Here is a 26,085-nt window from a genome sequence, read left to right on the forward strand (position 1 = left end):
TATGCTTTCTCCAGTAACGCTCCCTACAGATCTCCTTTCAGGCTACATAAGAAGTTCCTCAGTACCTTTTGGGCTGCTGGCTCTGACGAGGAGGGGAAGGGGCTAGAGAGGCTGCATGTGACCCCCACTAATCATGCACTAAGAGGACCTAGCGATGAGAGGGGTAAATAAATCCTTCTGGTCTTTCTAATAGTGTCCATGGACACCTGCCAGCCAGGGAAAGATCCTAGAAATACAAGTCACACATCTGGCAGTGGGGAGCCTAGTGAGCAGGACCAAAGTGTGAAGCCGGTAAAGAGAGCTAAACAAAAACTAGGAACAATAACAACAACGACAAAGAGATATGTTGCAAGTTAACTGCAAAAGCAAACGCCTAAAAAGGGAAAAATATTTTTTGAATAAAGTATGGAAAAAAAAATGTATGACAGGAAATGCCAGAGTCACAGTACTGTAAGTCACATCCTGGGTGTGAAAGATGAAAAAGTCTGACAAGAATGCAAAGACCCGAGCCTTGAAATAATACTTTGATTAGCAGGCTTGATGGAGAATTCAAGGCTGACATCATATATGCAATTTTTTCTTGCTCAAACTTAGGGGAATCCTCATCATAGTTAAGGGGGTCAATTCCCCATAAACACAGTGTCTTCTTGTTAGTTCTTTGTTGAAAAATTAAGCAGAGACTAACAAAGGTCATAATTTCTTCTCTGAGAGAAGTTCTGGCAAAGACCCTGTGGAGGACAATGTACATTATCAGTAACATCAATATGCCTCCTCTTCCAAAGGGCCTGTAATGGAGGAGGGGCAAGTGCTGTCACCCTGCAAACATGCAGGTGGCCCCTGAAGGTCCAGGATCATGGCCTTTCTTCCCTCCTCCAGGGAGCAAAAGGCAGGTCTGAGAGGCTGCGCCTTTGACATCTTACTGAAATGACTAGAAATGGGCAGGTCGAGTAGGGTTAAATTTTTCACTTTCAAGCATAAAATAATCCAGGGAGAAGACTAACATAAAGTACCACTAGCTTAAAGTTCTGCGCTCGTTTCCAGGTCCGGAACTCCAGTGTCAGAGCTACGAAGATGGGAAGCAGCAGGGGCACACGTCTGATGACGTTTCAGCGGGGTGCCAGGGCCCGCAGGTTGCGGGCGACACAGGCTACATGGTTGGTGGGAGCAGTGTTAGGGTCAGCCCCATCACAGGGAGAAACGGCGGCACGTCACACAACTCACCCCAGGACGACACCTAATTCTTTCACGTGGACTCGTGTGTGACCACGCAGATACTCAGACAGCATCTTACTTTTCAGGTACATCTCCTGTAGTCTGTCTTCAAGATGCATGATGCACTGGGGAGCCAACAACATTCAGGATGAGGGGCAGCATTCAAACCTCTGCCAATATTCTAAGAGCTGGAATTCTCTTAATTCCTTTCTAAGTACACACCTATAACCTCATTCCTTTCAAATACACATAAATATTACAGACCGCATCAAACCCTACCACTGGTAGGTATAAGGAAAGGTTTATATAAAACAACAGTTTACTTTTTCTAATGACTATTAAGATTTTCATACATATCTGCTAGTCTTTTTTAAAAAGCATTTTTAACATAGATGAAATCATTCCGTTAAGTGCATTTATTTCCTACTTTTAAAAATCTTTATAATAATCCTTTCCCTATGTTATTAACAAATCTTTATCAAAGTAATTTTTATGGCAAAATAATTTCTGAGAATGTAAATTATCATTATTTGCTTATCCACATGGCAATCTGAGTTTTTGTTGCTATAATTTTTTAAAGAACATCTTTGTCGTCGTTTTCCTATATCTCAGATTATTTTGGCGAAATACATCCCCAAAAGTAGAGTGAATGGAACAAGGTTACTTTAAATTTTTTGTTTTTGTTTTTGCTCTCAAGAGTGCATTTTAACTAGGTCTTTAATAACAATAAAGAAAAGGCAATTATTCTCAGGACATCTCTACCCTTGGAATTGTGTCCAACTTCATTTTTTAGAGAATAGCAACCATCTGTGTCTTTCACCAGAGGCAAATGCTTTTGCGTTTGGCAGGCAGAGCCATCCAAGCATCTTCAGTAAGACACCTGACGGCTTTGGCAAGGGTAATTCCATCATACATAATTTTCTTCTAGACCATTACGCCTGTTATTTTCAAGGTAAAAAGATTAACAGATGCATTTGAAAATGTTGATCTTGACCATCTGGGCTGATCAGTGACATAGAAAAAGTATTCGAGATGCAATCTTACAGTTTTTCATTGGCTTAAAATCTTTTAAATGTATTGTGCTGAGGAAAAACAACTGGTAAGTGTCTAATAAGAGTAATAATTAAAGCAAGGAAGGTTTCACCAATCCTCATGGAAATGCTCCTCCAAATAAGCAGAGTTAAGCGGTAAAAGGAGCTCCCGTTAAGTTTCAGTTTCTTATAAACACAAAGTTTTTAATAAGAGTGTTATAAAATATTAAAAAGAACATTCACATTATGTTGAATCCTTTGTTTTAAATGGTTAATTTATGGTGTTTTCATAGTCCCCATGAAAGCTGTATGTTGTAATGTGGAAATAAAGAGAACATTGGTCTATATGGAATGTATACTAAACTCAAAATCAAATCATTTAGAATTTTTTTATAAAAGGTCTGATTATCATATAGAACCACTTTGGGCTCTGCCCTCCCCTTTTTCTGGGATTTTATTCCTGAGATGGATTTGTTTAATTTTTAACTTCTGAAATTTTAAATAGCTACTTTCATTTTTTTATACTGAAGGCTCTAATAGCCATTTACTCGTGTGTTTCAGTCAAGTGATTTTTAGGGAGAATTTTAAACTGCAAATGAAATTTTCTTTCAGCTTGGTTTTGTCAGGTTAAATAAGTCATTCCATTCATACTACTGAGTGGCTAAACATGCTTCTGTCAAAAACAAAAACAAAAACAAACCAAAAAACATACTTTAGCCCAAATGAAGTAAAAAGAATTAATTATAGTGATTTATTGCTTGGATAACTAAGATGTCAAATGTAATAAGAGCTATATATTACAGAAAAAAAATATGAAACATGGTAAATACTTAAAATAGTGAAAAAAAAAAGTATAAAATCGAATATATCTTTCTTTCCTTATAGAAAAGCAAAGTTCGGCCACTAAATCAGCATGATGCAGCTTGCTATTAGAAAGAAAAACTGCCTGCAAATATAGAACAAAAGTAAGGCCGTCATAACCCGTAAGTGCTTCTCACATCACCCCCTGGGACAGAGGTCCTGCGAGAGTATGCTTCAGTATAAAGCCCAAATAAAGATTTTGGTGAAAAGGTGTTGTCAGTCATTAATATTATTCATGAAACTGATTATTATCAGTAGTCACACTAATAGTACCTGTTTCCTGAGAACTTATCACATGTAACACTATTCCAAGTGCTTTACCTGAATCCTCTAATTTCACTTTCATAACCATATGAGATAAGCTCTCTTACTTCCTCAGCTTTACAGATGGAGAAATGCAGACCTTGAGAAGTCACACATTTAGGAAGTAGCGGAGCTTGGATACGACCCTAGACTACTGGATCCCGAAGGCCATGCACTGGCCACTGCTGTACCCTGACTGGTAAAGCATCTCACATGGGCACGGTGCTTTGGAAGTTTAAAAAGCAGTATCTCAGACAGAATTTTCAGAGCATTCTCACAACATCCTTGTTGAATGGATTCTACCTTTGTTTTACAAGTGAGACGGCTGAGGTTCAGAGATGCTCAGGACTGTCCGCTGTCACACAACTCAACAATGGCAAAGCCTAGGCTTCACCTGGCTGCACTGCGGGGTCTCCCTGTCATGCCACACTGCCACAACAACCACACAGTACTTCAAATCACCTTCTTGAAGGCCATGAAAGTCTTGACTCTCTGAGGACTGTGGTGCAACGGTAGGTCACAAGATCTCAGAGAAATTGCCACTCCATTCATGGTTAGTGTGGGTAATTCATATTCAGCTTCTCACTTTGTGATTAAATAGCTCTGTACCTCGTGTGGAGGTAACGGATGCTCTGGTCTGGGAGTATGCTGCAGAGGGCAGCCGAGTGTAGGGGTAACAGCGGAGAAGGTGGGCGCTCTTTCACCTCAGTGCAAATCCCCAAGGTCAGCTCACTTTCATTCTTCCCAGCTATGTGCCCATAAGCCTCTCTTCCACTTTTAAGACCTTTCTCCCTCCCACCTTCCCTCTCAAACTACATTTTCTCTCAGTCTCTCTGCACATACACACATATATTTTTTATATATTCATTCCAGTGACTGGGGGAGAGCTGTTGATCATTTTCTAGGAGTTTATGGGCTCTATTTATTGCCTTTAATATAGCGTTATGAAATCGATTTTAAAATCCCACCTGAAAAGGAACACAACTGATACCATCTTCTATGGGTATGGTACTTCAAAATTTTAAATGTTTACACAAATTATATTCCGTTTTATCCTTAACAATTTTATGAGAATGGTCCCTGAACAAAAGGAACTACAATCCCTTCAGTGACTGGTTTGCTTGATGTTGATCCAAAAAAAGGAAAACTAATGAGTTCTCTAAAGGAAGAATTTAAATTTCCTTTTATGTTTGATCCCTTCCCCCATACCTTATTTCCTTTACCGTATACCTTATCCAAAAAGATTTCAGTGTCACTCCGTGTTGTTTTAACTATTGTTACTGAAATCTATCCTGTTTGCTGGTTTTATGTTGCATGTTCCATTTTTACTTAGGCTAACGTCCAATTATACTAAAAACAATACATTTCAGTCGTGAATTTATAATAAAAATATTGTTAAAAGTATTTTTTTAACTATATTTCTTTGGTAATACGAGAACAAGTACTTACAAAATCAGCAGGGAGGTGAAGCTTGTAAAGCTGTAAAATGGAGTGAAGTAAACTGGACACCTGACTAGAGACCAAGACCTCCTGGCCCAGTTTCATGCTGTCCGTCACTTTCCTCTGACTTGTGGCTACCTGGACACTCCACTTATCCGTGTCTGCGATAATACAGACAGCTTCGGCTATCGGCTCATCAAGCACTGGATGCTGGAAGAGAAACATAGTGGGTCAACTTTCCACAACACTGCCAAGGGGCACTCAAAACGTTCAGAATGCTTCCAGGTAGCATTAGCCTAAAAGTTCAGAAGTTGCTGGTGGGAGCTACAGAAATTTAGGGTATTAGAGTGACTAAAATAGGAGGAGTGTCCTCAACTCAACATTTAAACTTAATGTGATAAAAACTGCATTCAATCAATATTTCTTTCTTACACCCAGGAGTTACACCGTAAATGTTGTTAATGTTCACAGGAAAGCAAAAGGATATGTGCCCTCCCTATATTCCAAGATATTAAAATTCCTTTCCTTTTGAAAGATTAAACTCTCCTTTTAAAATGGAGACAATTAGAATAAGGTATAGGATTCTACTGCCATTTCTCCAAAAGAAGGTTAGGCAGGGTAACTTAAATATTCCCTTAAAGTTACAGCTTTAATGATTAAGCAGTATTTATTTAGTGACCATGTGCTACATACATAAATCAACTCTCACAACCAACTATCTAGATGAGGCCAAAAGGCCAAAGGATGGCTACAGATGAGTAACTTAAAATGCAAAATTCTCGGTAACTATGTAGTGATGGATAAAGCAGGCTGGCAACTAGTAAACTGTGCCACAGGGCAAACAGGGTCAAGCGGTCAAGGAAAGAAATAAAAAATCTAAGGTCTTGAAACTGGTCAAAGTGTAACTGCTTCATCACCAGCCCCTGGAATCACCAGCTCCTGTAATCAGGGCAATGTGGCTCATTGCGGGAGGTCATAGATGGAAGATTCTCCAAGAATGAGTTACTTTAGAAGGGCTGTAGATCCAGGTATGACAACAAAAAGGGACAGAGAAGTTGGCTCAATTATTCTAAAAGGAGATACTTAATGGGTATGAGAAATATATTTAAAAAAATCAAACATGAAAAATGATCATGAGCCTATTTATTTATTTATTTATTTATTTATTTATTTAAGAGAAAGAGAGAGCATGTGAGCAGGGGAGAAGGGCAGAGGGAGAGAGAGAGGAAAAGAGAGAATCCCAAGCAGGCTCCATGCTCAGTAAGGAGCCTGACATGGAGCTCAATCCCATGACCCTGGGATCATGACCTGAGCCGAAATCAAGAGTCAGACACTCAAAAGACTGAGCCACCCAGGCAGCCCAGCATGAGTCATTTTTAAATCACTGGATCAAACAGGCAGAATCGGAGGTGGAAATCAGAGGAAAGACTAAAGACAAAGTGTCCAAGGGTTGGGACAAACTGACAGGAATTGGTGGGCCCATTCCTTGAAGGAGGGGACTAAATCTTTTCTGCCTGTATTCTTAGCCCCTAGCACAGGACCTGGCATTTGAGAAATGTTACTAAATTAAAATGAGACAGGTTAGGGGCATTTGGGTGGCTCGGCTGGCTGAGCGTCTGACTTCAGCTCAGGTCATGATCTCACAGTTGGTGGATTCCAGCCCTGTGTCGGGCCCTGTGCTGACAGCTCAGGGCCTAGAGCCTGCTTCGGATTCTGTGTCTCCCTCTCTCTCTACCCCTCCCCTGCTCACACTCTGTCTCTCTCTCTCTCTCTCAAAATAAATAAACATTAAAAAAAAATAATAAAATGAGACAGGTTATACAAGCAGATGAGGGAGTTGATGAGCATCCCGTACCCCCTAGCACAGCACGGTATTGCTGACTTTTATGTTTACAGGTTCCAGAACAGAGAAGAACCAGCCGAACAGTTACAGGAGAGCACCTTAAAAGAAATACTGAAGCATTACACGTTTTCAGACTACTAAATGTCTAACACAGAGCTCCCTGAATATATCCACCAGACAACCCAATGTCTCCATCTAACTATATCATTTAGTAGCTACTCAATTATTTACTGAATAAACACTTTTTAAAGTAAATGGAAATAGAGGAAAATGTAAATAGTCAAGAAAAAAAAAAAAAAGAAATGCTGAAATGATAAAAATATCACGAGCAACTACTTTAGCTACAATATAAGGAGCTCCAGGGCTACCGGCTCTCAATCACTGACCTTGTCTACACTTCTGTGGGGTCAGAGAGTTGAAGCTTAAGTTTCGATAATTCTGGAGGTTTCTGATACACATCTTTCCAAAGAAAACACAACCTCACTAAAGACAAGGCAGTTTAAACATATTACAATTTGGCTCATTAGCCAATCTCTAAGCTTTTAGAATTTAAAGAACTCTAAGATCCAGAAGACCATGTTTGGATTCACCACAGAAATACACACCCACACACACCCTATGCACTGGTATTCAATTTAAAATTCCTCTTACAACAGGCTCTACTTTAAAGGCATATGTAGAAGTACAATAAACAAACAAAAAATTACATGTATCCTTCTTTTCAACACTAATTTCTTAGCCATATCTTAATCATAGAAGTAATTAATAATGAAATCTGTCAGGGAGATTTTTTTTTAATGTTTATTTATTTCTTGAGAAAGAATGAGAGGCAGAGCGCGAGCTGGGGAGGGGCAGAGAGAGAAGGAGACACAGAATCCGAAGCAGGCTCCAGGCTCTGAGCTTTCAGCACAGAGCCCTACGCTTGAACTCATGGATCACGAGATCATGACCTGAGCTGAAGCCAGATGCTTAACCGACTGGGCCACCCAGGCACCCCCAAACACTTTTTAAAAATGTTTTATTTATTTTTTGAGAGAAGGGAGGGGGAGAGAGAGTGAGAGCACAAGCGGGGGAGGGGCAGAGAGAGAGAGTGGGGGACAGAGGATCTGAAGCAGGCTCTGAACTGTCAGGCTGACAGCAGTGAGCCTGATGTGGAGCTCAAACTCACGAACCGTGAGATCACGACCTGAGCCAAAGTCGGACGCTCAACCGACTGATCCATCCAGGCACCTCTGAAAGATTCAAACACTTATTAAAAGCCTGACCCACCCATATACTATTCTTAGGGTTTGGAGTTTGGGCATGGAGACTAGAAAAAAAAGAAATGGGCAGGAGAGGTAAGTCATGGCTGCATCCTGATGGAGACTTTGGCTTCGTATGGATCTTAAGAGAAGGAACACATAATATGAATAGCTATCAGCAAGTATGATTACTTAGTAAGATTCCTCTTCTTAGTATTAAAAAACCCTTTAAGGGGTGGGGGGCGCTTTGTCAATTTGACTAAATATCATCAGAACACCCATCATACATTTACCCTTTTAAAAGTTCTCCTCCCAACCACTGTGTCTGAGATTAAACGAGACCTCTGATGTTTGAGTTTTGAATGAAAATCTGAAGCAAATATTAATATTAAAAACAGTCATTTCCCCTTAAAATGTTTGTTTGGTTGAAAACTTCATAAACCTTAGAGACACTGTATCAATTTTCTTTTTCTCTCTCGAACTGAAGAAAAGCAAATTCAAAGTAAGTTTCTAAACCACAGGGTTCGTTAAATTCTCTTATCAGGATAAGCCTGCAATGTTTCTATATTCTCCATAATCTGAGATGCCCAAAACCGCTGCCTTAGGCCTGCCCCCCCTCCCCCCCCCAGCCCATGAGTGCCCACACTCCAGATGGCACTGCAGAGCGGCCGGCCCTCTGATCCCTAATGCCCTCCCGCCACGTCTTCCAGGCAGCTGCCCACCGTTCCTGTGCCTCCCTCGGAAACGTGACCAGACAATTCAGAAACTACAGACAGGGACTGGAGGATATGAGAGCATTGCAGATCAGTAGAGCTGCAGGCGACTGTGAGGCTGGATGGCCAATCTCCGTCGCAGGAATGAGGCAGTGGCAATAAGCCATTGCCTTTTGTGCCTTGCTCTGCTCTGTGAGTTAGAAACAGTCTTTAGGGGCGCCTGGGTGGCTCAGTTGGTTAAGCGGCCGACTTCAGCTCGGGTCATGATTTCGTGGTCTGTGAGTTCGAGCCCCGCGTCGGGCTGTGTGCTGACAGCTCAGAGCCTGGAGCCTGTTTCAGATTCTGTATCTCCCTCTCTCTGACCCTCCCCCGTTCATGCTCTGTCTCTTTCTGTCTCAAAAATAAATAAACGTTAAAAAAAAAATTTTTTTTTTAAAAAGAAACAGTCTTTATTTAGCTCCACGTTGTCAATATCTCATTTATCCAATCTACTCTCCTGTGAAGATTTCTCAAGATACAATGACAAATGAAATGCTTTATATTATATAGATCTTTAAAGGTTTCTCAAATATTCTTTGGCTATTACATTTTGTTGAATCAACAGGTTAAGCCTGGTTAATTCACAGCCACTAAGGATGTGTGGGTCTGTTTCCCAGGAGTGTAGATGGCTGCGACATACCAACCTAAGCATTCTGGAGTCGATCTCTGAGTACGCAAATATGCTGCCTTGACTTACACACGCGTGACTTCTGCCTAACTTAAACTTGCAGTAACAAGAAATGTCTATAAGGTTTGAGTCATCAGAAGAGCCATGGTTCTCGTATTTCAGTGAAGGGCAATGATAAGACAACTGCAAAGGCTCTGAAGGAAGATAGGGCTGGGCTTGACCACCGCCTCCGTCACACACTAGCTGCAGGACCCTAGCAGCTCATTAACCGGGGCTTCAGTTTCTACATCTGTTGTAAAAGATGACCTACTTCACAGTTTCTGTGAAGTTTAAGTGAGGTTAAATTCATGGAGGTTTTCTGTGAGAAAAATGTATATGGCACTTGTAGCACAGATACTAATTCGCCATGTTCAGTTTGCTCTCTTACCCCACCCCCTGTCTCTATTAGTCATGGCCACTGAACCCTCAAACTTCCTAAAACACCACGTTATCATTTCCCTCACCAACTCAGAAATGTACTCTAGTCCCTATCACCCAAATACCTAAGTTCAAACTTTTCTTTTTCCATACTTAAAGCTCTTCACAATCTGGGCCAGATCTACCCACAAATATTTACTTCCAGGACTTTCTAAGGATCCCCTGCTCCAGGCTGAGAGGACTCCTGCCTCTTACCTCAAGCTGTGCCCAGAATGTTTCCCCTGCTACCTTCTAAATGTTTCAACCTTTCAAGGACCCAACTTGGGTCCCATCCCCATGACCCACCTCACCCCACAGCAAGATGTCTTTCCCATATTCACTGCTCTTCCTTTGACTTCTGAGAGCTTTTGCAATCTACATTTTGACATTTAATCACTGTCTTAACTGGTTCTCAGTTTCACATCTGTTTGCCTACTCAGTGATTATGTAAGTAACTCAAAGAAAGAAATCACATTTTATTTTTCTTCTGTAGCCTCTGAAATGAGCATAACAAAATGCTAGGCACGTGCTAAGTATCTAATACATGCTGGTTCTGTTGAACAATTCTCTATTCAGATTTCTTTTTTTTAATGTTTATTTATTTATTTTTAATTTTTTTTTTTTTCAACGTTTCTTTATTTTTGGGACAGAGAGAGACAGAGCATGAACGGGGGAGGGGCAGAGAGAGAGGGAGACACAGAATCGGAAACAGTCTCCAGGCTCTGAGCCATCAGCCCAGAGCCCGACGCGGGGCTCGAACTCACGGACCGCGAGATCGTGACCTGGCTGAAGTCGGACGCTTAACCGACTGCGCCACCCAGGCGCCCCTATTTATTTATTTTTGAGAGTGAGGAAGAGAGTGTGTGTGTACACGAGCAGTGGAAGGGCAGAGAGAGAGGGAAAGAGAGAATCCCAAGTAGCCTCTGCGCTCTCAGCACAGAGTCCAACGTGGGGCTCAAGCTCACAAACCGTGAGATCATGTCCTGAGCCTAAATCAAGAGTCGGACGCTTAACTGACTGAGCCACCCAGGCACCCCCCTCTATTCAGATTTCTTTATTTTTGGTTTCAGTCCAGTTCCTATTAAGTCATCTGGAAAATTAATATATTTCTTTTCCATGTACCACATTTAAATGACATTTTACACGATCACCTGTTTTTAACGTAAGAGCAGGAAAATACCATCCTCACTTACACGCTTCCTATAATTACTTATTAATTCATCATGCCATTTTTCCTGTGGGGTGGCCAGGAATGTAGCACTGCTCTACAGATAGAAACATTGGGGACAAAAAATATAAGAGTTTATTAAATATCTCGGTATGTCAGAATTAGAAGCTAGCACCTCATGCAAGTGTTTTCAACTTTTAGCTCAATGAGTCTGCCAAGCCCTCTAACTTTGAAATCCTAGGACCGTGTCAGGATGGAAATCTCTTGGAAGATAAGATTGCAAGAAGTGTGAATGACAGTCTGAACTTAAGGTCAAAATAGGAGAAAATACAGTTGCCTCTATTATGACTTCCCCATATTTATGCTGTTGGCACTGCCCAATACATACTCTGAACTGACCCTTTATCAGTCCTTAAAGATGTGCAGCCCACAGGTGTATTATAGACAGCAGGAGTGTAGACAGATTCTGTACTCATAACCAGCTCTAAAATCTGCACACTAGTTATAACAGTACAGATTTGATTACTAGGGACAAGCCACTGTGTGGCCTCTTTCAAACATAAAAAAGCAGGTGATTTATGATTCAGGATTGGAAGCAGCGCCCTATATCTTTTATTTTTCTTTGAAATATTCTGAATAAAACATAAGATTCTTCAGCATCATTTGAGTATCACTTTGTTATTCTATATGATTCCGGTACATTTTATAACTTTATTAAAATAAATTTGAATAAGAGGATATCACATGACAAAGTACCTTTCAAAAAGATTCTCAGCATTATGTTACAGCACCATGACTTAGTAATATTAGCCTTTACATAGCTTTAAGTAAGCCCTTTCATTGGTCATACAAAGACAATGGGATGACTAAGGCAGTGAAGCTGCCCTTCTCTGCACTTGCTCTTGGTTGAATGCCCTCAGATCCCCCTTTTTATTCTTCTACCTCATTAGAAGTGAAGGCCCACCTGCATAACCATATCCTCCCCGCCTTGGAACCGAAGACTTAAGCAATGTGAGAGAGTCGTTGGCCAACCCACCCCACTTCTGGATGGCTGAGCACCACATGTAAGGACTGCAGCCATGTGTGGATTGTTGACCAGTGGGGTTTTTTTTTTTGTTGTTTTTTTTTTTGTTTGTTTTTTTTAGTAAAACAAACAAACAAACAAAAGTCCCCACAAAAAAAACTAAAAACCCTTCAGTATCACACACATTCAGAGAAAAGGGAACTTGGATATCGCTCACCATTCTTAAACACTTCATCTGGCCTATAAAATGATGCAGAATACTGTCTTTTACTAAATGATCAGCATCTAGACTTTCCTGACAGCAGCTTTACCAAGAAATGGGACAGACAGAACCTCCTGTGGTGGCAAAGCCAGCTTTGTCTGTAGGTTAAGAAGATGCTCATCAACATAATCAGCCAGAAGAATCTTCAGTTTCCTGAAAGAGCCACATCGGCCCCCTTTGCCCCTCTTCTCGCCCTTCATTCTGCTCGCTCCCTACTGCCTCCCTCGTATAGGCATCGCTTCCAGGAAGTCCTTCCACACCTATCCTGTGTCTCCCACTGCAGTAGACTCTACCACACTGGTTTTACTGCTTATTTACTTCTTTGTACTTCCTGTTATAGATTTCAAACTCCTTGTGGGCAGGTGCCATATTGTCTCTTGGGCTGTTTACAAGAGTTTTCTTTGTCTTTTGTGTCCTGTAGCTTAAGACTCCCTGATTGGGAGTCAGTGTGCTTCTTTAGTCTGAAATACCACAGCTGTTCTCTCTCTTCAAATATTGTTTTCCCTTGCCTTCACAGTTCTCTCCTTCTGAATATGCTATCAGATTTTCTCATTCTAGCCTCCATGTCACAAATTCAAATTCTCTCCAGTGGTATTTAATCTACTCTGCTCTTTAACTTATTCCTTGGGATTGAACTCTAATGGCCATATTTTTCAGTCTTAGAAGTTCTTTTTAGTCCTTTTACAAATCTAAATCGCCTTTTATCGTCTTTTATCTTTTACCCCATCTCTTTTAAGGTTCCGACTCCTTCTTTTTTATGACTGTAACCATTTTTATTTTATTTATTTATTTATTTTTTAACGTTTATTTATTTTTGAGACAGAGAGAGACAGAGCATGAACGGGGGAGGGTCAGAGAGAGGGAGACACAGAATCTGAAACAGGCTCCAGGCTCTGAGCTGTCGGCACAGAGCCTGATGCGGGGCTCGAACTCACGGACCGCGAGATCATGACCCGAGCCGAAGTCGGCCGCCCAACCGACTGAGCCACCCAGGCGCCCCTGTAACCATTTTTTTTTTTTTTTTTTAAATTTTTTTTTTTTTTCAACGTTTCTTTATTTTTGGGACAGAGAGAGACAGAGCATGAACGGGGGAGGGGCAGAGAGAGAGGGAGACACAGAATCGGAAACAGGCTCCAGGCTCTGAGCCATCAGCCCAGAGCCCGACGCGGGGCTCGAACTCACGGACCGCGAGATCGTGACCTGGCTGAAGTCGGACGCTTAACCGACTGCGCCACCCAGGCGCCCCGCCCCTGTAACCATTTTTAAACACAGTGACTTAATAGTTATTTCAGATTGTTCTAGGAGTGCTAATTCTCCAGCTTGTATTTGCTTACTCTCTCTCATCATGTTTTCCTCATACATGGTTTGTAATCTCTGAACATGAGCCCATCTTGCTGGTGTTATTTATGTCCTATGTGTGTCTCTTGGAAACAGGTTCAATGGCAGTCACTAATGGTTTAAGAGTTAAAATAAAGTGGAAAAGAGGAAACAAGCTGGTGGTTATGAAAGCACCCAGTGTGCTTCCTTCTGCCGGAGTCCTAGAGGTTTCTATGCTTCTAGATTTTATATTTATTTCTTGGGCAGGGATTCCCAAATCACTTGGGTAGAATAAATCTGGACCTCCAAGCCACTCATAGAATGGACCTGGGACTTTGATATCTCATGGGTGACTTCATTTTCTCCCACCCAAGTTTCCAACTTGTTTCTTTGCTGCTTTGCTATTTATGGCTGGAATTTTCTAGTCCCCCTGTCATGGAAGGATAGCTCTTTGAACCTCTAGGCTTTAAGGAAGGGTTCAGGTCCATGTCCCAAGCCTTATGTGTATATGGGACCACATCTTTCATCCTGAGTAGATCTTAGAAACTCAGCACTCAATTCCTAGGACCTGTATCCAGACTGAAATCTTACAGAGCCATGGTTATATCAGCCCAAACTTACTTGTTCTGGCTTTGATTTCAATTTGTTTCTGGCACAAAAGGATTTTCACTTTTTTTCATACACAGGTATTATAACAATGGGGCTAGGTCGGATGGTAATATTTTACCCATCACCTTTAAAGTTTTAGAGGGGAGACACACCATTTGTATCAGGGCAACATGGTGCTGGACTCCTCCAACCTTACACCTGGACTGTGCCTATAAAAACAGCACCCAGCACACAAAAAGTACTAAATATTTTCTGATAGAAAGTAAATCTCCAAGGCATGACTCTCCTCCTCTTCCCCAAAAGCCATCTCCAGCCTCCTGCCTCATTTTTGGCCAAACAAGTCAGCCAGATCAATGACATGCCACCATCAGAGACTTCTAGTTTATACCCAGCATACTGTTAACATATAAAAATACCAGAAAAGGTAATAAGTAGTATTATAAATAATAAAAAAAATATATAATTATAACATACAAAAACATAAGCCATTTGTTTATCAGAATATTTTTCTCTTGGAAACAGACTCAATGGCAGTCACCAAAGGCTTAAGAACTGTAATGAGGTGGAGAAGAAGAGAAAATCAATCATTATGGACCACGGACATTGAGGAGGGATCTTGGTAGGTATATCAGGGAGGGGGCTCTGGGAAGCCCAAAGACATCATTAAGACATAAGGACCTGGTGGCAGAGGGAAGGAGGGGAAGGTCTGGTGAGGTGGTCTGGGAGAGGCAGCAAGGGAAACATCTGTCCTTCTGTGGGTTTGTGCCTGCGGCTGTGATCACCAGGCTCACTGGGCTGACACCCAAGTTCAGACTACAGATTTATAGATATAGTGTGCAATGTTGGGCACAGCTTATATCAGGCCTGCCACCTGCTTAGAAAAGAAACAGTTTAAAGTCTAGGAAAGGTGCTCAAGGTCAAAAAGAGTTATCAGACTAAAGTTATGTGATGATGTACATGACTCCAAAATAAAATGCAAGAGAGTTGGTAGCTTTTTTTTACAAAGAATGGCATAGATGTTCAGAGACTTTGTACACAGTGAAAAAAATTTCAGAAAAGTTTGAAAATAGCCATGTGTCTAACATGTACAAAGTGTAAGAGAATGAAAGCCTGAGAGACCTATAATAAGCTTTTTATTCTCGTTTAGGTAAAGGGCCAAAGGCATCATGTCTAAACATGTTACTCTTCCCTTCAATTTTTAAAAGACTATCTTCCACTTCTCTTTACTTCAGAAGAAGACACACTAATCATCATAGTTTTAGCAGTAAACACACCCTCCTAAATCCAGTGCTGTAGGAAACAGTCAACTACCATCACTGAGCACTTTCTATGTACACTGGGTGAGGTGCTGGGAACATGAAAGGAACTAAGGCTCCCTTCTCTTCTCAAGGGCCTGCAGCCCTAGTGGTAGAAAGATGCTGGAAACCGAACAAAGGTGTGGTGCAATGTGCTAAGGAGCCCGCAGGTGTCAAGTTCTATCTGGGGGGCAATTCCAGCAAAGGAGTTAAAATAATGGAAAACTATTAGAGCAGAAGAGTAAATGATCACATTCAGGATGGGCAAGGGCCCTCCGTGGCACTGTATGAGATGACTGAAAGGGGCAGAGATTGGATGCAAGACTTCTAGTTGGGAAGGTTAAGGGGAGCTTAAATAAGATTATATTGTAGTCACTGTGAGGAGAGAGAATCACGAAGATTTCAGATTGGAGTTGACAATACCCAAAACGATATATTTTTCAAATATTAAAAAAACCACAATCCAGGGGTGCCTGGGTGGCGCAGTCGGTTAAGCGTCCGACTTCAGCCAGGTCACGATCTCGCGGTCCGGGAGTTCGAGCCCCGCGTCGGGCTCTGGGCTGATGGCTCAGAGCCTGGAGCCTGTTTCCGATTCTGTGTCTCCCTCTCTCTCTGCCCCTCCCCCGTTCATGCTCTGTCTCTCTCTGTCCCAAAAATAAATAAACGTTGAAAAAAAAAAAAAAAAAAAACCACAATCCACAATAAAATGTACATTTTGCCATCATAACCCTACATACACACTTACACGTGTGAACATGTGTGTCCATACACAAATGTGCATGTGCACATGCACACACACACACACACACACACACACAAAGATTTCTCGACACAGTAAGACAGTGCTGTAGGCCCAAGGCACTGTCATTCTCATTATGCAACTTAGGAAAATGAAAGCAACAAGAGGTGTTCTCAAATAGCAGATTTGCCCTACATGGATGTTTCTTTTGCAACACTATTGATTTTAAGGTTGTTGTTGACTTGAGGCACCTTAATGTTGTCTGTATTACTTAGGTAATGATTTACCATTTGATGTGACTTTCTGTTCTTTTGTAGTCTCCCTGGTTGATTACACTGCATGGCATAATTAGGTATTCATGAGCATATATCACAGCCAAGCTCTTAGCAAAGCTCCTTATCTGTGCTACTGATTTCTGCATGGTATTTCTGGAGTCAATCTGTTGCTACTCTTAAAATTAAATGAAAGAGCCTGCAATATCCAACTGTTAATTTTGTTTTCTAGATTATTCTGTAAAATGCCTGAAGCCCTGGAACATAGTTTTCAAAAAAGCATTACAATGTAATGTTAATTTTAGTCTTGATGACCCTACCCCGTAGTTAGCCGCCTGGCCTGCTCCTTGTGATGTCACCAGCAAAGAGAAGTGGACGCTTTTAGCACGGAATGAATGTGTGCATGTGTTCTGTTCCGTTATCTCCAGTAGGAGTGTCCCGGGAAACTCATTTACAAAGCACTTTCACATATATTATTTTAATAGCTAACATTTATTGGGCATTAGTAATGTGCCAGGCACTGCGTTAAACGCTTGATATGCATTATCTCAGAGTTTTCAAACCAGACCTGTAAGTACTATTCATTTTTCAAAAGCTGAAACTGATGCTTAGAAGAGTAAAGAAACTGCCCGAGGCCACAAAGCCACTAAGTAGCAAGCCATGATTCAAATTCAGGTTTGTCTGTCCTTAGAAGCCAAACTTTTAACCACTGGATTATATTTCATCTGTTCCTCCAAATACATTTTTTTTTTTTTTTTTTGAGGCTTAGTGATGCCAACTGATTTACCTATCGGCAAATGAGTGCTAACACTAAAACGTGAATCCAGCATCAAAGTTAAGTCAGTGCTCCTCCCCTACTATGCCATAATTTAATACCCTTAACATTGCCCTGGACAGCAGTATTCACAGGCAGACAAACACACCAGAGGAAAAAAGGGGAGAGATAAAGTTACTTGAGGGTCATAGGTACAGCATGAAGCTGGCTCTCTCACTCTGTCTCTCCCACTTTAACATCTAAAGTCAAAAGGAAAACAGAGAAAGAATGCACATTTAGATATGGCAGGAAAAAAATGAAGTTAAATATTACTTTAGCCTAATTTAAGGCAGCTGTATAATCTACATGTTAGGAGACGGAGAAATAGTTCAAATGACAGAAAAGAGGTAGTGTATGGATTAAACAAGAACATGTGTTTAAATATTTAAAGACCATCACAAGCTTGATATGGAAAAGCCAATAGTAAAAATGGAAATAAAATAAAGCTAATATGTCTTTCTTTACTGAGACTGGAATAAGGAAGAACATAAAAAGAAATTCGTAGTATTGGAAGCTCTAGAATGCAATCCCTCGATGAGAGAAGAAATTCCACAAACTAGTTTATCATAGTTATAAAAGTGCACATTTACATAAGACAGATTTTACAATCCACTCATGCATAGGTCTAGAAAATAGATCAATAACTTAAATCAATTGCTTTCAAACAGTTAATAAAAATCCTTTGCTAAAAACGATTATGAATATCAAAGCCCAATGAAGTCTTGCATGAACACTAAAAATTATTAATGTCCAAAAAATAGGTTTTTGAACACAAGTTAAGTAAAGCAATTTATCCCAATCTTTTATTCCTTAACAAATTATTATTCCAGCTCTAACTGTGGTCATGAACATTTGCTCTTGAATCTTTGCTTCTTTCTCTGGCAACATACCCAAGAATTTAAATAATTACTAGACTTATAGAGCAGTAAATTCAATATAATGTTAAAACCCTAATTTATTTTTCAACAAATATTTGTAAATGGCAGTTGAGAGTAAGGCTATTTTTATTTAAACACTGTCCCAGACCAGAGTCCCCATGTGAGAGGCAGTTTAAATGGAACACTACTTCAAAAACAAAATTCATTATGATGAATGTGCCAAGTGAAATTAGAAATCTACTAATGCTAATTGGATGCACTCTGAATGCATTAAACTTCCGAAGATATTTTTATGAACCCTTTGCAATTTCCTATTAACACCCATGCATGGCTGCACTTTGGATGTACCCACAATTTGACACAATATAGGTTATTATGCTTAATAACTTTCGATCTCTCGGGGTGATTGCATAGTCTGAAAAAATGAGAAAAGCTACAGTGTGAAAATACTACTTCTCAAAGCAAGGGAAAATAATATATGAAAAACCTTTAAGAGTACAAATAGAGAAAACATGGGTTTGTTTTTTTCAAATGTCAGAATTACAGAGCTCACTGGTCACCATTAACACCTAATATACACAAAACACTGGAACTTGTCAGCCTGTGGAAAAGAGTAAAAAAAAAAAAAAAAAAAAAGAGTCATGAATGGTTTTCCAGATAAGCTCAAGGACGGTTATCAATCAATTATATTTCCAGAGTGGTAAGTGAGCCAGTCCAGGGCATTTGGGCCACACACACCCCCTGGTAAGATCAATGGCACTGAAGACAACCCAGCCAGATCATACTCGCTCTCTTGGCGCTTCTGTCAGAAGCAGGACACCGGGCTTCATGCAAGAAGGGTCCAGCAAGCAATACCGATGTTCTTACAGATCAAACTGATGGCAGAACAGAGAGGAAAACCCCACAGGTTTTGCATATATGGATATAAACACATAGGCAGCCGATAGAAAAGGAAAAGAGGGCCTCTACCTCCCTGCCTTCATGCTACCAAGAGCTACAAAATGTACGTGAGTCTAAAATCACGGAGGCTTCCGTGGTATGAAACAACCTAGACAGATAGTATCACACAATAAGGGCACCGTTCTTACCCTAATGTCACTGACGTAGGGATCACTGACATGATAAACAAGTATACGGTGTTCATTACAACTCTGAAAATAAAATGTTACGACATTTTTTTTTACAGAAGACGAAAGTAACCTCATAGCTTCATTCCTGGAATATCCTGGTGCGGGGTGGTGTCTGACCACAGAGCAGGGTGGGGTTAGGAATGTTCGGGTATAAATGTGTACCCTGGGCTGGCCTCCCCAGCTTCCAATCACCCCCTCCCCATCTCTCCTCCCTCCCCATTCAGGGGGGTTATGAAGACATCTGCTTCACTACTGAGCTTTTCTTCCCATTTGACACAAATATCTTTAGCCTGTTTAGCTTGTGTCTGATGTATGTTTAGTCTTCACAGAGGAGATGCTCAAGGCCAAGGATAACACGCGGTGCCTTCTGTTCCACCTTTCAAAAACTACTTGTTGGTCGAGGAGGTAGGTAACAAGCCAAATTCCAATTTTCTTAATGCAGTGAGGACTTTCCCTATCGCACAAGATACATTATGTTTCCGGTGCAAAACATCTATTTTTGCACATCTGCCCAATAGCAGCTCAATTAAAACCAGGCCCATCAGATTGACACAGTTTCCTTAACTGCTCAGTTCCTGTCATGCTGCAGATAGCAGAAAAGCACTTAACAGCAGCCACAAGGCAATTTTCCAGTAAGACTTGTTAATCTTTATACAGTCATCCTCATGCAGCCATCAAAGTGAACTTAATGACAAATCAGTTAAAATAAATTACTTTTAGGAACTTGTAAGGATCGGATAAAAAGCAAACCATATGTGACATCTCTTCGGTCCTCCCCGTGACGGCATATAATTGTCACCATCTGTGCTGTTTATTCTATTTGCCGGGCCCGTCCGTCCTCCAGATCCACTCTTTGCCCTTGTCTGTCTTGTGCAGGCCCCAGGAGGCCGACCTCTGTGGACCTCGGGACTATATCTGCATCAGTTTTGACCTTGCTCTCTGGCTTCCAGCTGGGCTCAGCCAGTGAGAGGTACAGAAGAGCTCAGAGGCTGAAGGGAAAGGGTGTCAGGGAGTTATCCTTCACCCTCCCCAGAGCTCGTGCAGCCAGGTGGCTGCTCTTCCAGCTCCAGCTCTCCACCGTTCTGGTGTCACTGCCCCCCCCTCCCCCCGCCCCCCCCGACACTTATCCCTCAGGCCCACGTGTGCCCAAAGTTCCCAGCTGCTGCTACTCCCTGGGTGCTTCACCAACCCTTGTTGATTGCTGTAATCTCGCCCGCATCTCTATAAACAATCCTGTAACCGCACCCCCTTCAGTCTAGACACCTGCTGCTGGCCCAGACCCTGGTGGACATATTGTCAGCAGCCAGAGGCTACAAGCTGGGATTACTTACATGGACTGTGTGGACCAGATCGGCCACCAGACACTGCTTCAGCTTCTCATCGCTGCTGGTCCCGTGAAGCACCAGATCAGGCATGTACGTGGGGCAATAACCCGCCAGAAGTGAGCGGCCAAAGTTTCTTACGTTTGTGTTGCTAATGCTCTGAGACCTAAAACAATATTGGCCCATTAGAATACACAATTAAAAATGTACCCCCTTCTCGCATCACCATTGGCACAAAACCCCCAATAACACAGATGCAAAAAACAGATTCATGGTGGTCCGTTTCACCAATCCTCCAGTAAGTGGATCATTGACATGGGAAAAGCAAGGGGGTGGGAGGAGAAAAATAATTTCTTTTTTGATGGAAGGGTAGAAGAAACAGTATTTCCTGTCACATATTGACATGATGCACCTCATATCAAACATCCACCAGGCAGTCTGTGTCAAGAGAGTGAAGAAAGAGAAAGTCTACTGGGGGGAGGTGGGGAGGCACTTGCCAAAAACCTGGCTTTAGGAACGCGACACATCTGCACAGGGTGACGCCCACACCAGGGCAGAAGAACAGCAGAAATCTCTAATTACTGCTTTCAGTCATCACAGCCCAAATAATCGACCTGATGGAGTGTTAAGGAAGAGGTGTTGTTTCCCAACCCCGTCATGCTGCTCTGAGCTGCAGGAGAGAAGCCACACGGTGAGGGCAATCCACCGCCTCCGATGCAAGGCATCTGCTGCCAGCCATACAACTTCCGTGCGGATGACAGAAAATTAAAATACCTGCTCACCTCCACCATATCCTCGAGCTTCCCAAAATGTCACAAGAGCTGCAAAGGCAACGGCGCGCCTCCTCACTCAGAGAGCTCAGAGGCACCAAGCCACTGTCATCCCCCTTGGAGAAAGGGCAGGCTCGAAACCCTGTGCAGCGGTGTGATTAACACTAACGCTCCGAGAAAAAAGCCATCATGTGTAACATGGCCAACGGCAGCTAATGTGATCATGTGTGTTAAGTCAGAAAACCAGTATTTGAACCCAGTTCTTTCTGCTCCCCAGCCTGCCGGTGTTACCTGGGCAGAGGCAGCTCCACTTCCAAGGATCCTTCAGTCCAGTCATCGCTGTGCTCTAGATTCAGCGAGGCTGAAGCACACGCCTCCTCGTCACTGTCTCCAAGAGCGCTATCTGAGCTTTCGTTCCTGGGAATGTCTCCTTCCATCCTGAAGTTGGCCTTCCTGTCAGCATCCCCACAGGGGACATCTGCAGCGCCTGAGAAGCCAGAGTCCTGCTGTGCACACCTGCTTGGAACAGGCTGTATCAAAGGTCCCTCCGCAGCCTTCAGATACAAACCTCTTGTTTTCTCCAGAATCCTCGTTCCGGCTCCTGCGGCACCGCCATCAGGTGCCAACGTGTCAGCACACTGGCCGGGCTGCCCAGCAGCAGCTGCCACAAGCTCGCTTCTGACGCCTCTGTCCTCAGCAAAACCCCTCTCAAGTTCACCTTCATCCCTCTCAGAAGACGGGTTCTGAGGACAAGGGATGTTCTTTTGGAAGCCAGGTGTAAAGGAGCACCGAGAAGCCTGCTGGTCCTGAGCCAGGTCAGCGGCCATCCCAGACTCCGCTGAGGGATGGCAGGCTAACTCTGGATACTGTCTACAGGCCATTAGCCGCTTCTCCATTTTTTGTGTGCGGCTTTCGAAGTCAGACTCTGGAGATACGGAGCTTCCAATTTGGAAAGTGACCTTTTCTAAGGGAGGCTTCTCCCAGGAATGTCTGTCAGGGCAAGGCCAGGCTGCTGACCGGTCTGAGAGTTTCTTGGGCATCTCCCCTTTCAACTCTTCACTGACAGTTCGCTGGCCGATCTTCACTCCTGCCCCCAACCCTTCACAGTTGGAGAGTCTTGAAGAGTCATCTCGTGGTGCCTCTTTTTCACTTTCTTCCTCCCCACAAAATGCACCCTGAGACTTCCAGGAGCTTCCCGATGCTGGCTCTTGGAATTCCACGCCGCAGACTTGAGAACTCTGCTCTGCCCTTTTGTTTCCTTCTTTGTCAGGTTTGGGACACAGGTCTCTAATGTCAGTGCCCTCTGGGGACACACCCAGCCCCTCAGGCCTGGGGCTCCTTCCCTCAGCCATCGAGGGTGGCAGGATGGGGGGAAGCAGAGCAGGCTCACTTCTCACTGTGACAACCACATACTCAGACTCCTCTACTTCCCCCCTCTCCAAGGCTGTGGTGATGTTGCTCCCATTTAACACTTGGTCTCCTTCACTGTGACTCCCACTCCAGGTCAGCTGATTCTCTTGCAGCTCAGAGCAACGGAGAAAGTAGGTCAGGACATAAAGTATGCGTTGGACCAGATCCTTCTGCTTCCCCAGCACCACCGTGCGAGTCAGCCTCACTGGAGAGCCAATGGCTCCGTAAAGATCGCCTGGAGAGCAAAACACACACCAAGTTGTTTGGGGCAAGCATGTCATGGATATGTCAGCCTTTACAAGAGAAAAACAGAAGACTCACACTCCCAAATTAGGACTGCTTCTTCACACACCTGACTGGGGCAAAGAGGTAACTCCTACTAATGACCATGTTTTAGCTGTGCCTCTGGAAGGGAAAGTGTAAGGCTGCGGCCCACCGCTCCTGGTGCACGGACACAGTGCTGGTGTACAAGGCCCCTCTCCGTGCTCGTTAGGACTTCCCACACAGCTCGCTGGGCAGGCCAGCCCCCACTAGAGCTGGCTCCTTCAGCTCACTATACAAATCAAATACTGTATCTTGGAAACAAGAATGATGGGATTTTTTTCAGAACAACCCCAGGACAATAGACCTTGGGGTAAAATCCAAATTCAGGGATCTCTGAACAGAAGTGTAGTGAATCAATTCAAAATACTTAATGAAATGGCCTGCTCAGAATTCCCTCAATACACACACACACACACACACACACACACACACACACACCAAGTAGAACCAATGTGATTAACAAGAAGAAATCACTTAGTCATGAATAATGAATCTGAATTTATTTTCCATTACTTCACCTGAAAATCCTACTGGAAGAAAACACGTCCCATAAGTTATATCCTGACAAGTTGATTAAAAACTATGTAATGAACCACAAAAATTTAGCTTAAAGGTGGAAGAAGGGTTAATAAGAGCAAATATGTCAATGAGCCCAGCAGTATAAGCTTTCCATCAAAAGTATTTGTTAAACGCCTATTGAAAGTATTGCCATTTGACAATCTGATTACTGTTTGAAATGCTTTGATAATAATAATACTGACAATTACAACAAACAGCCAACATTTACTGAGTGTGCAGGCACAGTGCTAAAGTGATTCGCGTGGATTTATCCTGTTTATATTCCTGTATAACCAACCCTGAGTTAGAAACCATTAAGAGAATAATCAGAATGATGGAATAAATCAAAACTTGCAAAGATACTAAATAAAGGAGAAGACGTACATGGTAACAGTTATAAATAAGAGCTCAGGAAGTTAGAACTCATCTGAGGAATGCATCTAGAGAGAGAAGGGAATGCATTTTTATTAGAGCATATACTAGATAAAACTAATTATACCAACAGATTGAGACAGGAAAAAGTTATGGGAACCATCAGGAAGTACTTGCCCCTGGGAACCATCAGGAAATACCCCCTCTGGAGAGTATTCCCTAGTGTAAAGCTACTGCTCCTGAAAACATTTAAAGGGCAGGACACAAATGACTTTAAAGAATCCTCTCTATAAAAAGCCTACAGGCTAATCAAGCTTTATCTTTGAGGCTTTTGTAACTGACAGATCATTCAGGAATTCAAAAGAATAACTCAAGACTGTAGTCTGATGTTAGGACGAGTATTTCTGTTTGAGAAAACTTTCTAGACCTCTCATTGCTGCCGGGGGATCAGTCATTTCAGGAATTCAAGGGATGTTCTTGTTAAATCAGTCTCAATGTTAATAAAGAGGATAACTATTACATATCTGAAATCTGGTACAAAAAAAAAAAAAAAAACACAGAGGAAAGAAAGGCCACTCAGAATGACAATATTTTTTAGCAATGCATTGAACATTTGGCATTGCACATTTTAATAACTAATAAATGGGAAAAAAAGAAAGCAAGGACAGCTACTAAAAATACAATTTATGATGTTTCCCGCTTTGATTTTCTTCTTCAATATTAGTTTGGCTACTCGGGGTCTTTTGTGGTTGCATAGCCTCTACTACAAAGCTGTAATCATCAAGACAGTATGGTATTGGCACAAAAACGGACACTCAGATCAATGCAATAGAATAGACAACCCGGAATTGGACCCACAAATGTATGGCCAACTAATCTTTGACAAAGCAGGAAAAAGTATCCAATGGAAAAAAGATAGTCTCTTTAGCAAATGGGGCTGGGAGAACTGGACAGCAACATGCAGAAGAATGAAACTAGACCACTTTCTTACACCATACACAAAAATAAACTCAAAACGGATAAAAGACCTAAATATGAGACAGGAAACCATCAAAACCCTAGAGGAGAAAGCAGGCAACAACCTCTCTGACCTCAGCCGCAGCAATTTTTTACTCGACACATCTCCAAAGGCCAGGGAAATAAAAGCAAAAATGAACTACTGGGACCTCATCAAGATAAAAAGCTTCTGCACTGCAAAGGAAACAATCAACAAAAACAACAATCAACCCAACAGAATGGGAAAAGATATCTGCAAATGACCTGTCAGATAAAGGGCTAGTATCCAAAATCTACAAAGAACTTACCAAACTCAACACCTGAAAAACAAATAATCCAGCGAAGAAATGGGCAGAAAGATGAATAGACACTTTTCCAAAGAAGACAGCCAGATGGCCAACAGACACATGAAAAGATGCCCAATGTCACTCATCATCAGGGAAATACAAATCAAAGCCACACTGAGATACCACCTCACACTGGTCAGAGTGCTAAAATGAACAACTCAGGAAACTACAGATGCTGGCGAGGATGTGGAGAAATGGGAACCCTCTTGCACTGTTGGTGGGAATGCACACTGGTGCAGCCACTCTGGAAAATAGTGTGGAGGTTCCTCAAAAGATTAAAAATAAATCTACCCTATGATCCAGCAACAGCACTGCTAGGAATTTTCCCAAGGGATACAGGAGTGCTGATGCATAGGGGCACGTTTACCCCATTGTTTATAGCAGCGCTTTCAACAATAGCCAAATCATAGAAAGAGCCTCAATATCCATCAACTGATGAATGGATAAAGAAGATGTGGTTTATATATACAATGGAATACTACTTGGCAATGAGAAAGAATGAAATCATGCCATTTGTAGCAACGTGGATGGAACTAGAGGGTATTATGCTAAGTGAAATAAGTCAGTCAGAGAAGGACAGATATCATATGTTTTCACTCATATATGGATCTTGAGAAACTTAACAGAAGACCATGGGGGAAGGGAAAAGGAAAAAAAAAAGTTACAAACAGAGAGAGAGGGAGGCAAACCACAAGAGACTCTTAAATACAG

The 26,085-nt window shown here is 42.1% G+C and overlaps 2 protein-coding genes across 7 annotated transcripts in view; one reads left to right on the forward strand and one right to left on the reverse strand.

The window, feature by feature from the left end:
- Nucleotides 1-3,258, forward strand: part of CB1H4orf45 (chromosome B1 C4orf45 homolog) — a 98,602-nt gene extending 95,344 nt beyond the window's left edge. The window contains exon 5 of the mRNA XM_045464394.1: nt 3,129-3,258. Within this exon, the coding sequence (XP_045320350.1) occupies nt 3,129-3,176 (48 nt within the window). The 3' untranslated portion in view covers nt 3,177-3,258. The remainder of the gene's footprint in view (nt 1-3,128) is intronic.
- Nucleotides 1-26,085, reverse strand: part of FNIP2 (folliculin interacting protein 2) — a 134,548-nt gene that overhangs the window by 4,508 nt on the left and 103,955 nt on the right. For 5 of the 6 annotated variants that reach the window (XM_045464349.1, XM_045464364.1, XM_045464338.1 and 2 more), the window contains 4 exons: nt 21,659-23,012; nt 20,607-20,763; nt 4,857-5,057; nt 1,222-1,337 (listed from right to left, as the gene is read on the reverse strand). In XM_045464349.1, the coding sequence (XP_045320305.1) occupies nt 1,222-1,337; nt 4,857-5,057; nt 20,607-20,763; nt 21,659-23,012 (1,828 nt within the window). The remainder of the gene's footprint in view (nt 1-1,221; nt 1,338-4,856; nt 5,058-20,606; nt 20,764-21,658; nt 23,013-26,085) is intronic. The other variant, XM_045464369.1, reaches the window with a different exon arrangement.

Source organism: Leopardus geoffroyi, chromosome B1, assembly GCF_018350155.1.
Source record: "Leopardus geoffroyi isolate Oge1 chromosome B1, O.geoffroyi_Oge1_pat1.0, whole genome shotgun sequence".
Classification (NCBI taxonomy): Eukaryota; Metazoa; Chordata; class Mammalia; order Carnivora; family Felidae; genus Leopardus; species Leopardus geoffroyi.